Source organism: Anoplolepis gracilipes, chromosome 2 (assembly GCF_047496725.1).
Source record: "Anoplolepis gracilipes chromosome 2, ASM4749672v1, whole genome shotgun sequence".
NCBI classification, from domain to species: Eukaryota; Metazoa; Arthropoda; class Insecta; order Hymenoptera; family Formicidae; genus Anoplolepis; species Anoplolepis gracilipes.
In genome coordinates, this window is record NC_132971.1 from 2,125,470 (window position 1) to 2,139,558 (window position 14,089).

Genomic DNA, 14,089 nt, shown 5'->3' on the forward strand with positions numbered 1-14,089 from the left:
ACGAAGCGCACATGCCGGCATCGGCGCCGGAGTAAAAGCACGTGCGCACCATACCACACGCCAGACTCGAAATGAATGACTCGCAGCTGTCACGGGTTACGTACGCGGCGTTCTCCCCTCTCTTACTATTTAACGCATGACGTCAAGTCAAGAAGGAAGGAGAATATGTTCTCTGTCTCTCTCTCTGTCGCGCACGCGCTACAAATACGCGCATTATATACTATGTAATAAAATTTGACACGTTAAAATACGTACATCAAGTGACTCTAATAAAATACGTAAAATTCTTCTAATTAAAATGATATTTATTATTCGATAAATTTAACACGCTTTAAAGTATGTGAAACGTGATTACGAAATATATAATATACGTAAAGTACTTTTAACGAAAGCAATCTTTTATTTTATTACTTGCTATGTATATGAACTGTACGAGTCTATATTTTCTTCTAATATTTATTATAATAAAATATAAACATTATAATAAAATAAATTATGTCAATGTAACGATATTATTTGTGAAAAACAAAAATCTTCCAAAATACAATTAATTTTGTATTTTGCAATTAGAAGATTTCGTGACACCGAATAATAGATCTGGCTATATAGTTCCTCCCGCTCTAAAATGGATTCAGGTGGCGCTAGCGTACTTCAGTGAAAAAGCGTCGAATGAAAAATGGCGGCGTGACCCCTCTCAGGCTTATCTTTATTCACAGTCCTGAGAACCGAGAACAAGAACTGTCAAGCGTCTAGAGTTTGGATCAGATGATCAGATATGCCAGACATGGAAGCTGACGATCGGGAACAAATTGACGATTATTATCTAGAGCTGTCTGCTGATCCTATTAGATTCGAATCAGTCAGCTGCCTCACGAATGTGTTTTTCGATGATTCGAAACAGCAAGTTAGTTAATTTTTTTTAGTCGATGAAAAATTTATTATCTCTATTTATGATAAAATAAAAATTAATCTGTATACAGGTATTTGCTGTTCGCTCAGGCGGTGTTACAGGAGTGCTCGTTAAGGGCCCGGACCAGAACTTAAGTTTTCGGATGGAGGACAGAGGGCCGGTAATATCTATCAAGTTCTCTCCTGATATGAATGTACTTGCGATCCAACGCACTAATACATCAGTGGAATTTGTTAATTATTCCTCTGTATCTGGCTTGGATCATGTTGAATACTCTCAACCATGCAAAGGAAAAACCGCCACAATATTGGGTTTTGTTTGGACACATGGCAATGAGATACTTGTAGTCACAGATCATGGTGTAGAATTGTTTCATGTAAGAAATTTATACTTTTTTTTTTAAACTAATTAGAGAATTATATTCTTCAAAGTCATTGCCAAAGTTAATGCTGTTTCAGGTTAATCCAGAAAAACGTACTATTAAAGCAGTAAAATGCTTAAGTTTAGGGGTAAATTGGTTTGTATTTTGCCCCAAGAGTTATCTGGTATTACTATCATCTGGCACAGTTGGTAATCAAATACAAGCATTGCATGTTACACCAGGAAATCTTCATAAATTAACTAAATTTGAAAGTTAGTAAGAAGCAACAAATATGTTTAAATATCAAACTAGACAAAAATCATTTTTGCATCTGCGATGTATTTCAGTTGAACATAGTATAACAAGACCAGGGAAATTAGCTGTTTCTGAAAGAGATGTAGCATTGGCTGTATTATATGGAACGCCTTGTATAATTTTGTTAAGGCATCAACCAGGAGCTAATCGTTCAATAGGAACAGCATTTGTATACATTTATACTGTACATAAGTAAGATTTGTTTTCTGTTACTTTGAATATAAAAGTTAATACCTTTTATTCATTATAATTGTCTTCTTGTGCAGGATGATGACCATTAAAAAGAGTCATATGTTAAAACTGGATGTTAGTGGCAGATTTGCTATAAATGTTGTTGATAATCTAATCATTGTTCATCATCAAGCATCAAAGGTATTATATTATCATTAAATATAAATAAATTTATTTAGAATAATAGAATTTAATTATGTACTTTTATATAGACATCAATGATATTTGATATCATGTTATCTGGAGTGAGTGATGGGACAGTAATGCATCATACCAGTGTAGCTGTAGCAAAACCAATTAAACCATTTAATCTTAAAGTACCAGGTACAACCTTGTCTGATCAGATGTATCAGCCATGTCAGTTATGTATCCTTTCATTTAAAACTAAATCTTACATTTATGGATTTGAATATGATATTTAAATGCTTATAACAAAATTATATATATTTTTTATTGAATAATTTCTAAATACATTCAGTCTTAACATTATATAGATTCCCCTAATTGGGTTGTTTTTCAACCAAATATAATAATCGATGTAAAGTTGGGTTGTTTATGGTATGTGTGTATTTACAATGCTTTTTATTTTAAATTATTTTATATTATATTTATATATTAATCTAGAACTTCTTTATTTGTTAATATCAATACAGGTATATTGAGCTCAGATTGGAAGCTTTGATGAAATTAATTACAGATAAAGTACTCCTTGTAGAATTTTTAATGCAACGATCGAATGCTAAGCAGATCTTAATACAAGTCTTGCAGAGCTTCATGGCACAGTTACCTGTAAGCTTAATGGAGATGCCAATCATATTTGATAAACTTAATTTTGTATACAGAAATTATTTAGAAAGCGAAATACAAAATCAGGTAATGCTAAGTTGAATTCTTTTTTACATTTAATGATTAGAATACAATATATTATACATGTTATTTATTTATTAATTACAGATGGGAACACCTTTACAAAATAATGCAAAAAATATAACAGCAGTGGCTGAAAATTTTAAATATAAATTATTACTTGATCAAAGTGATATGTACAGTCATATATTATCCAAATTTCCTGAAGACGCAATAGAACCAAAGATGATAATATGGGTCCTGCTTGAATATATCAGGTACATAAAAATTTCAATAGCTGATCACTTAGAATTTCAGTTTATTTTATTTTTTATAATTGTATTGGATTTCATATAGATCATTAGCTGAACATGGAATTCCGGTGCAACATTACTTGCACGAATTGATCATCACAACGTTGGTACATCGAAAGGCTTACTATCAGCTCCATCAATTGTTACAATATCACGTGGTCGCTGATTCTAAGCCTTTAGCCTGTTTGCTACTCTCTCTGGAAAAATTGTATCCGGCAGCGCATCAATTGGCATTGGATATGTTGAAACGGTTGGGCAACGCACATGAAGAGATAATTGAAGTGCTCTTATCTAAGGGACATATTTTAGCTGCCTTACGGTAATTTCGAAGGCTGTGTCTTGAATTCGCTATTTGGCTACTATGTACTTACATGTCTACATCTTTCAGATACGTTCGGTCAGTTGGGATGGTGGATCAGGTATCTGCGAGAAAATTCTTAGAAGCAGCAAAAGCTACTGACGACGCGACACTTTTTCATTCGGTCTTCAAGTTTTTCGAACAACGCAATTTAAGGTTGCACAACACCACGGCTTTCACAAAGGGAGAACATTGTCAACCATATGTCCAGTATTTTAAATACCTATTCCAAGGAACGGACAATGAGTGCAATTCGGATACGAATTCGAATGTTACCACTATTTCTTCATAGGATTACAATATTAATGTTTGTACTTGTAGTACACACAAAAACGATAGGCAGTAATTTATCTTTTTATTTTTATTTAACAAAGTTAATGAAGAAGCTGCACACCGTAGTTGCTTCATTATTTGTAAATTCCTTTGATATTGTACAATTATATATACGTATACACACAAACACACACACACACACACACACACACACACGCGCGCGCGCGCGCGCACGCACGCACACACACACACACACACACACACACACACACACACACACACACACACACACACACACACACACACACACGGATTATTTATTATTGAAGAGAGAAGAATGAGAGGGAGAGAGAGAGAAAGAAAAAGAAGATCAAAGTTTGTGAGCGACGTGTGTAGTAGTATTTATCTATCAAAGTATTGTTCTATTTTCACTCTTTTACTTTTATAAAATCCATGTTCTCTTTATTGTACAAGAATTGGGGGAATTCTACAAGAGATTTACAAAGTATATATTTTTTAAAATAATCTTTAATATAACGAGACTTTCTTTTAATGTAAATTAAATTTAATGTATATGTACTTTCAAAATTAATACTTTCTTTTTTACAAGGTAATCGACTTTGTAATTAAATTTGTTTTTTTTCGATATTTTAGGATAATTTTATATATGTACATACATAGATTATCTTTTAAATAAAAAGTTACAAACATCTCTTGCGATATTATATGGTAAAAAGTAAAAGAGGAGTTGACCGCCAATCAATGTTGAAGTACAATATTCAATGGAGCTGTGACAACAGGAGGATATTAAATTGTGTATATAGTCAAGTGAGAAATACAGTAAAATTTGTGTATACTAAATATGATTTATTACAATAAGTCAAAGATTATATGGTAACAGGCGCTGCATTTCTAACTAAATCTAGAGAGTGATAACGGAGTGGATAAATGAAAGTGGAAGATAGTTATTTAAACACAAATGCAAGTGTTTTTCTTGTTATGATTAAGCCGCAGTTCAATAATATCGAACGCACAGTTCTACTAATTAATTAAATTTGCGCGATTACAAAAATGTTTAAGTCAAAGTAGCGTGCAAAGAATTGTGAATGTAATGCTCATACATGAAAAAGTTGCGAGCTATTCGGAGATTGGTCACAGAGACAGTGTTTTGTTTGTTTTATTTATCTATTAATTGCAATAAGTCAAGTAATTCCAGAATTGTTTGCAATTACATATTTGATTAGAAAATAAATTGCGATCCAACAGAATCGTTTGCCGTCTTCTCTAGATCAATTATATTTTAAAACAATTGTTTTATTTGTAATATTTATTTGTTTTATTTAAAATATTCTAGTGTAAAAGAAGAAATATTTTGGGGTGCATTTTTCAATTTTATAATTTTTTTATGCTAAAAAAGTTTTAATCTGCGAAATTACTATTAAATTAGTGAGCAAATATAAAATTGGAGATATTAACATCTTATTTCTTGCAACAATATTGCAATTTTTTAAGAAAATTTTATTTTTATCGTTAAAATAATTTTAAGATAAGAATTTTCTAATTCTGCTGAGTTTTAAAGTATGTGTATTTAACCCTGTTACAAACATCAATTGTCTTAAGATTAATATTATCGAGTCCACTATCCGTCTTTATCATGCGATTCTTTATAAATACGAGATAGAACTATATAAATAAATATTCAATCTAACTTACGCGATAATGAAAAATTAAAATATTAATATAATAAATTATATAACTAAAAGCAGAATATATTGAATAGGGCTTATCAGAGCTAATGAAGATATGTCGATGAATAGAATTATTATTAATTAGAAGATAAATGTATATACGTATGCACATATAATGATAATGAGAGAAACATTTAATATGTTCTACTTTCAGTTTATATTTTTTCTCATCGTATTTTTTTTATTTTCTCTTCGAAAAATGAGCGTATATTTGTTTTATTTTAATTATAGAAAGTATAAAAAAAATCTATCTTTTAAAATGACAGTTTCAATAACATATAGAGTGCAGAAATTACGCATTAATTGCATTAATTGTTTCATAATTCGTTTTATGTTGACACGTGTACAAAATATTAAATTTTAATTAATATTCTCGAATGCGAAATACTTGTTATCAATAACTAATAAATGTAAATTTCTTGCAATAATCACTTCATTAAAAAATATTTTCATATGTAATAATTACACAAAATAAATTTAACATAATAGATATCCTTTACTAAAAAAAAATCAGAATTAATTGAACTTATTACACTTATTTTGAGAAAAATAATTTTTAACAAGAGTAATGTGATTTAAAATCTTATTTGGTTTAAGTGACGATTTTAAAGAAGCATTTATATTATATATGTATATAGCGCGTAAAAATTCATCAAATTTTAATTGGTTCATTCATTGTGCCCGACTTCATATTGTACCGATACTTCATAATTCATCATAACTCGATGCCTCGCCGGTCTCGCTGAGTTCGCGTATGTCTCGCGTCGCGTAATCTGCCAGGGATTAGGTCGTAATTATAACAATAAAACAAATAATATAATTTTGCAAACAGTGAAAAGAAACGAGTAGAAAATTAGCTCGAGCAGATACACCAGGTATGTAAATTAAAGCATATATGTATGAATTAAATTTCGCTTGCAAGATAATCGATTGGGGAAAATTAGAATCTTTCTGTGCATCCAGGCAGCGAGATCAAAAACAGATCTGGTAGCATGGAAGAGATGGCTCTCGTGTCACGCTATCAAAGTTATTTTCTCACGTTACTGCGTTCAAGAAGAACGTAAATGTATCAATTTCATGTCGTTCTGCAAAGTTCGCGGGCTATAATTCTCGGAGTCGTCGTGGTCCGTAATAAGCTCATCGATAGTGTGTAATAACAGGTAAATTAAGTTAATTTTATAAGATACTATTTTTTTCGACAACAAGAGAGAAAGAGAGAGAGAGAGAGAGAGAGAGAGAGAGAGAGAGAGAGAGAGAGAGAGAGTAAAGATGTACATAGGTGTATCAATATAGTTTGAATTCGGATTTCATTATAGTTGTCCCCTTCTTAACGTCTTTATTACCGTCCAGCTTAATCGATGTGCGATATTAAAAGTTTTCCGAATTTCAATGTTACTGTCATTTTTATTGAATAATTAAATTATTATTTGTACAATGTGGACAATGATAAAATTATTTTTGATTATTTCAGTTTTCATCTCGTAAGATTATTTTACACATTAAAAAATATGAATTTAGAAGATATCAGTATATGAAATACTTGTTTTACTTAATTTTCTATTACATTTTTTACTTCTAGTAATTTATCTTTGATTTACAAGTGTGTAATACTCGTATATATCATCATGATTATGCTAACGTGATATATTTGATTGTGAAACTTTATAAATGTAAATTTTGCTTGGATATGAACTGATAAGCAGTCGGTAAGCAAGGCGTTAAGATATACGAGTGCCTTAAGCTTTAAATATACTTATACACAGACATTAAAGAAAGTTGATTTTTGATTCAGTAGCTTATTAGCCTCTTCTTTTCATCTTACGTGCTATATGTACAGTCTGCTAAAAATGTACGCGTCCTTCTTGAATATTTATAACATACTTTATATACGAACAGAAACAGATTAAAAAAATTAGTGTTCAAAATAAGTAGTAATTTAAAACATCCACTAGCTCAAATACATTCAGAAGAATTATTCAAAGCGTTAACATTAATATAATTCATTGATATAAAGTTTTAATAAATTTATATTTTATGCTCTTTTTGCAACAATTGTCACATTTCTATTGTAATGAATAAACATAAAAATTACTTTGCTACATTCATATCGAATTCAATTTCTAAAATTCTTATTTACCGTTTCATTCTGTTATTATTAACATTAGCATTCTAAATTTATATTAATGTGTTTCTGTTGGTCGTTACATATTGTGCAGAGCATTAATATTAACGTAAATATAAAATATAACGTATGTAAAATATGAATGTAATAATATAATATATAAATACATATTGGATAAAAATATTAGGTAACTTTTAAACTGTGCGTACAATTTTTAAAGAGTTTCAGAATAAATAGTAGAGAATTTTTTAATACATTCTATAATGTATAGGTACACGATATCGCGCCGATTACCGATAACGTATACAGTACATATATATATATATATATATATATATTATCTAGGAATACATAACTAATTACATTGAGGGTTATGGCATTAATTATTTACAGGGACATCATTACCCGGCCATTCCGCTTGTTTGCGCGCGAGATTAAGCTTAAGGAAATTAGGAAGAGGACGCTTATATATATATACACAACATCTCTCGAAGAAGAGTGGTTCGTGTCCTTGACTTCTAGGCGACGATATGCAGATTAAAAGTGAGTACTCGTATACATAAGAGATATATTGTATCATTGCAAAAATTCAGATTATTAACAAATTGAAGATAATAATTATAAGACGTTTGTGTGCCTTTTTCTTGGTACATTTATCGGTTCTAATTAGAAGATATTTGGGACAGAGACTTTGGAAAATAATCAATTATTATTTGTATATTAATTGCTAAACTCCATTATCCCATTTTCTTGCAATAATTATTTTGTCGATGCATTTTGTTAATGCATTATTTTGTTACAATCTTTTTAAGATCGGGTTAATAGTTTTTGTCGATGAATCTCTTATGCAGATTGGAATTCTAAAGATTAATCGACTTTTGGTCCATTGTACATGTGTATTTAGATACAGACTGAATTATATTCGATCGTCCCTTAGAATATATATTTCTCATGTAAATTATGGATGCGGGAGGAGTAAGATACGAGTAAAAAAGTTCAATAGGTCTAAGCCAAGAAATCCATTGTGGTCGCGCAAAGTTTTATGTGGACACAGAAGAGAATATTTGCGACAAACAAAATCGCGTTTGTATATCGTTGATGATCGTGCAAAATCTCACTAGTTGTAAATTTGCAGTCATAATTATCTCGAATCGTCTAAATCCTACAAGTCGATGTGGATTTTACATCAAACCTCAAACTTCTTTTTTATTTTATTATAATTTTTTCAAGAAATTATATCTTTCCTGCTATGTATATATTTTTTCTTTTGGTTCATCTAATTATTTCTAAGAAATTTTATGAAAAAAATAAATAGATTCTTATTTTCTGAATGCAATAACATATATTTTTCAATATATATATATATATATATATATATATATATATATTGAAAAATATATGTTACTGTATTCAGAAAATATAAGAACCTATTTATTTTATAATGAAATCTCTAACAATATTTTGATTATTTTGAGAAATTAGTTATATATTTTTTTTTAGATGTTGCACGTTTATCGACGATAAACATTACACGAATATTTATACAAAGAGGATAAAACTGATAAAAGTAGTACATTGCTTTCTCGCATTAAAACGTCAAAATACAAAACTTCACGCATACATTCGCGCGGAACATTCATGAGACACTTGTTAAATAAATTTCATGACCTTTTTTCAACAATGAACTTATCGCAGAACATCTCGCGATTTCAGTTCACTTCGCTGAACATACCTTTCACCTTTATAATTTCCTCTTGGTCGCGCGAAAAATATCTTAATAGGACGGTTATTAATATTCGTAATCTAGTCGCGTTACTTAACAGAGCGGCGATTGATCCTGTTTTTAGCTTATGTCTTTATCAATCATCGTCTTAATCAATATGTCTTAATTAATAATCTCTATTTAAATCCAAAAAATTTGCTTCTTTGCTTATATCTTTTAGATAATTTAAACTTTCAAGCGTGAATTACTCCAATAATATTAAAAAATTGTCGACAAAATTAAAATAATAAACAGTTTGATAATTGATATAAGTATAAAAATGAAAAATAATAATAATAATAAATGTAAATTACTATTATAATCATCATTTTACAAAAATCTTATTATAATGACAATATTTACTAATTTCACATTTTTATGCTAACAATTAGCAATATTGTGCAAAGTTGTTCATTATTTTAGTTACAATTAGATAAATCACGCAATTTTATAGAGATTTTCGTTATTTTTGATGAAGACATATCTGAAATAATTGCTGCAAGTATTTCATAGTTGAAAGTTTAATTTCTCTGTAATTATTATTACAAAAGACACTATAGTATAATATTCACGTACATAAATTTTCTTTCCAAATATGTATTAACCTCTCTTTAATTTATTTTGCAGTACATATAAATTAATTCAATTCATATTTTAGCGTTATAGTAAAAGGCTTGATTTGCCACAAAATACTAGTTTTGCTTAAAGTTTCTCAGCTTCTTACTGAATTATCTTTACCCAAATATTTTGTACAATTCTCATAACTTAATCTGTGAAAAATTCAAGCATATCTTCATGATAATAAATAAAAAAATAAAATACATTAAAACAATTTTATAAGTCATTAGGTTATATTTTGAGGAATACATTTCTCGCATACAACCGCGAATTAACGAAATTGTAACAATTACATAACTCTTAAATTTATATGAATATTTTGTGCGAAATTTCAAATATCGCGTAAAATATTCTCATATCTTGCTATTCTATAATTTTATATATATATAAGACTATTTGCTAAATTATATAATACTATATTATATAATATTATATTATACATTTTTTAAATATCTAAATGTCAATTATGACACATATTCAAGATATTTTGCGTATATCTGAGTATTCTGTAACTATTTCAGATTGTAATATTTCTTTCAATCCCTTTTGTGCATCGGTTCAGTTATGATGGCATATGAATCTCTTCCTTGTTCTATTTTATATAATTTAGATAGATACTTTCTTACTTCATAATTATATATATAAAATATTTTTTTCAATCTTTATTGCACTATCTATTTTGATTTATTTTGATTTATTTGAGGTAAAATGTAGTTTTAATTTTACAAAAAATAAAATCTCTCGTGTATTACAAATAATTCTGTGTCAATATAGAATATTTTTTGGCTTTATCAATTAAGTAATAAGTTTGAGAATGTTATATAATAATATTTTTTATACAAGCAAAATTTTGATAATTAATGTATTATTAATTTAATATTTTTCTTAGTTATTGTCTTTCTGGATAAATATTTCAAAATTATATTTTTACTAGGAACAATGATATTAATGATAATTTTATATATATATAATGGTATTAACATATATTATCTGTTAAACATATATATATATATATATATTATTAACATATATTTTTATTTCATTAAATATTATAAGCTACATATAGCTTATAATATTGTTTTAATTCTAAATAATAAGTTTTATTATAAAAAATTGGATCGTATAAAATGTTTAATAATAAATAAAGTAGTTTAATAATTTAAATCATAATAATAATATCGTAATAATAGCAGTAATAGCAGCTAAATTAAATAATATAAAACAATTCGAAGAAATGCATTTGGAGCATGAGCGAGATTGGTTAAGATAGAAATATACATAGAACATATATATAGAACAAGGAGGAGAATCGTTTCTATCGATTCCCTAACTACATTATAGTCAGCACCCTATCTAGATCCGGATATCTAAAATAATGTGCTCCGATATATCTTCCATAGGTACGTGTCATTGAAATTTCTAATGGTTCCTTTAAATATTTAAGAATATATACTTCCTAAATATATATACATATATATATACATATGTATATATATATATATAAATATATATATATATTGTATATTTGTCGTGTATACTTTCGCGATGTTAACGATATTTCAAACGATTGCGAATCATTCATGTGATTATTATACACTCGAATGTAGAATATAAACTAACGTCTTTGAAATATTAAAATGAAATATTAGAATAAAATTTTAAGTCAAATAGAAACTTAATAAAAACTTTATCACGAAATTAAATGTGTTATACAGAATGTCTCAGAATTATCACTTTCATTTTCTATAATTTTTTGTCTAAATATAAAAGTTTCTTTGGATAAAGCGATTTTGAAGGATTATTTTTTAATTTTATCACACATGAATATTATTTTAACAAAATCTTAAATTGAATATTTATTAAGATATTAAATTGAATAATTATTAAGATATGTAACATTTTACAATATATAAATTTATCGAAAAATGGTTGAAAAAGTCCAATAAAATTTTTATTAAACTGATCTTGACTGTAATGTTATTACATCAATGATAATCAAATTGTTAAACTTCAAAAAGTGTTCTTATGACAATAATATGTAATATAAAACATAAAGAAGTGTAACTCGATGTTATTATAAATATTAGAGAAGAGAGAATCACATATCTAATAACAAAGTATGAGGAAGAGAAAGAGAGATATTTTGTGCTTTGATACTTTAACGATTATGCAATGAATTTGCAACCCATGTTCTTTTTACACGTCGACATTATTCGCATACTTGAAATTTTACAAATAAAATTGATATTTACACAACATTTACGAATGTGCATCACATAAGATAAAAGGTTGTAAAAATGCATCTCTGAATCTTTTAAACGGTCGTAAAGCCTACATGTTTAAGCGTAGCGCGTGTTTTAAAACTTCTGTGTCTAATTGACATTTAAAAATTGATTTTAATTTTGCCAAATATTTACTAAATATTACTAAATATTTTTGTTTATAATTATTTTAGATAACAATCAATTTTATCAATTGTTTTTTGTAACTTCAGAATATCGAGGAAAATATCTTGTTTTCAAAAATCATACTTTTTTAAATTGGCTTTTTGATTTTATTCTTACTTTTGTCTCATTAGTATCGTCAGATACTTAAAATTTGCAAAAAAATCTTTTGATTTTTTATGATTTTGAAGCTTTGCTCATATATATAATATTTCTATAATATTATAACACTTTTATTATTTCATATGTTCTTATTTCATCTTTTTTCCTTCTTTCTTTTTTCTTCTCTTATAATCTTATGAGTCTTTCGAACGAATTTTACACTTTACGAGTGTTTGCATTTTCCGAAGGTGAGACAACGCTTTTAAGTTCTTATGCGATTATATTAGTGCATGTTCAGTAGAATCTTTTAAAATTTCTAGGAAATATTTAGATTGGAGAAAGAAAATGATATGTCTTTCATATATATATATATATATATATATATATATATCTGTGTGTGTGTATTTTGTGTGTGGGTGTGTGTGTGTGTGTGTGTGTCAATATGAACATTCAACATGTATCTTATATTAAACAAACTTGTTCATATGCAATATATAATTTTATATTGCCTTCTTTGTATCATATATTTCGAGATGCTCTGAGAACACTGCAAAAATAATTGTGAGAAACTGTTGCTTAATTGTTAAAATTGCTCCTTTTACCACACACAAAAATATGACATTCTAATATATATTGTAGTCTTTTATAATTTGAGTAATTAAAAGTATTTACATCAAGAAATATAAGAGTTTATTCATTCGTTGAAAAAATTATATATCCGTCATTAAACATCAATTTAACGTTCACATTGTTAATATATATACAGGATGTTCCAAAAGAAGTGCATATCGATTCCAGATTCTTTTTTTTTTTATATAATTGCATTTATCTTTTCTTTTCAATGAAAATTTAATATTTTACTTAAATTATACACACTTAATACACCTAAACATTTTCAAACTTAATTTATTTAAGTCAAAAAATATTTTTATAATAAATGTTTAATATTTGCCAAGGAAAAAAGCCAATCTGAAACTCAGGATTTAATAATAATACTCCTATGATCGATACACACATTTTCTGATACGTACTCTACGAAGTCGACGGTTTACATCTCCTCGAGCTTTTCTCAAGCTAGACTTTTTCTAGAGCTATAGTCGCTTTATCGGCTTACTGCTTTACTTCTCTCTTACTTTCGAAATCCCGTGAATCAATGCGGGATAAGCAAGTGTAAGTAATGTTGATCCACGTTGTCTAACAGCCGTGAAAAGATTTTACTTGCCGTAAGTCGTTTTTTTAAAGCGCAATCTCGAGTCTTAAGTTTAATGCACTTACGTTTACTCGATCAAAACGACTTGAAAACGCCGCGTTTCCCATCACAATAATCGGGATCTGATCCCAATCTTCTGATCCGCGACGAGACCCATTTTCCCCATCGATCCTCATTAGAGATGATCGGGCTTTAGGAGATGTTACAATCGTCAGCGTGGGCATCCCTGATCTGTTGTTTCGTCTTTCTCGAGGCGCGCCTAATCAGGCTGCGACTACGCGGCTTGCTCTTCACCTCCTCAGTGACAGCGACGACGCTGGAGCCCTGAGCTGCGACTACTTGCTGAGGATTTCCACCGGGACCCGCGCTGCCGGTCCTACCGCCAGGACTGCCGGATCTTCCATCGCGATAAAATAATAAGAGGTGTAGATTAGACACAGCCGAAATTACTGTTGTTGCTTTGATTAATGTTAAA

At 28.6% G+C, this 14,089-nt stretch overlaps 2 protein-coding genes across 6 annotated transcripts in view; one reads left to right on the forward strand and one right to left on the reverse strand.

The window, feature by feature from the left end:
* The first annotated feature begins 714 nt into the window (after nt 1-714).
* Bulli (regulator of MON1-CCZ1 complex protein bulli) lies at nt 715-4,918 on the forward strand. 2 transcript variants are annotated; one of them, XR_012048543.1, is made up of 12 exons: nt 715-904; nt 981-1,286; nt 1,369-1,543; nt 1,619-1,778; nt 1,853-1,958; nt 2,030-2,183; nt 2,312-2,375; nt 2,471-2,690; nt 2,772-2,941; nt 3,021-3,296; nt 3,366-4,113; nt 4,263-4,918. XR_012048543.1 is itself a non-coding variant. In XM_072911000.1 (11 exons), the coding sequence occupies exons 1-11, from the start codon at nt 776-778 to the stop codon at nt 3,625-3,627; spliced, it is 2,022 nt and encodes a 673-aa protein (XP_072767101.1). In that variant the 5' UTR covers nt 715-775; the 3' UTR covers nt 3,628-4,918. The 2 variants fall into 2 exon arrangements, 1 of the variants encoding a protein (XP_072767101.1); XM_072911000.1 differs by having other exon boundaries at nt 3,366-4,918.
* Nucleotides 4,919-10,978: 6,060 nt separating this feature from the next.
* The window catches only part of LOC140662981 (GTP-binding protein Di-Ras2), a 93,258-nt gene continuing 90,147 nt past the window's right edge, over nt 10,979-14,089 (reverse strand). For all 4 annotated transcript variants that reach the window (XM_072886789.1, XM_072886788.1, XM_072886786.1 and 1 more), the window contains one exon: nt 10,979-14,011. In XM_072886789.1, the coding sequence (XP_072742890.1) occupies nt 13,807-14,011 (205 nt within the window). In that variant the 3' untranslated portion in view covers nt 10,979-13,806. The remainder of the gene's footprint in view (nt 14,012-14,089) is intronic.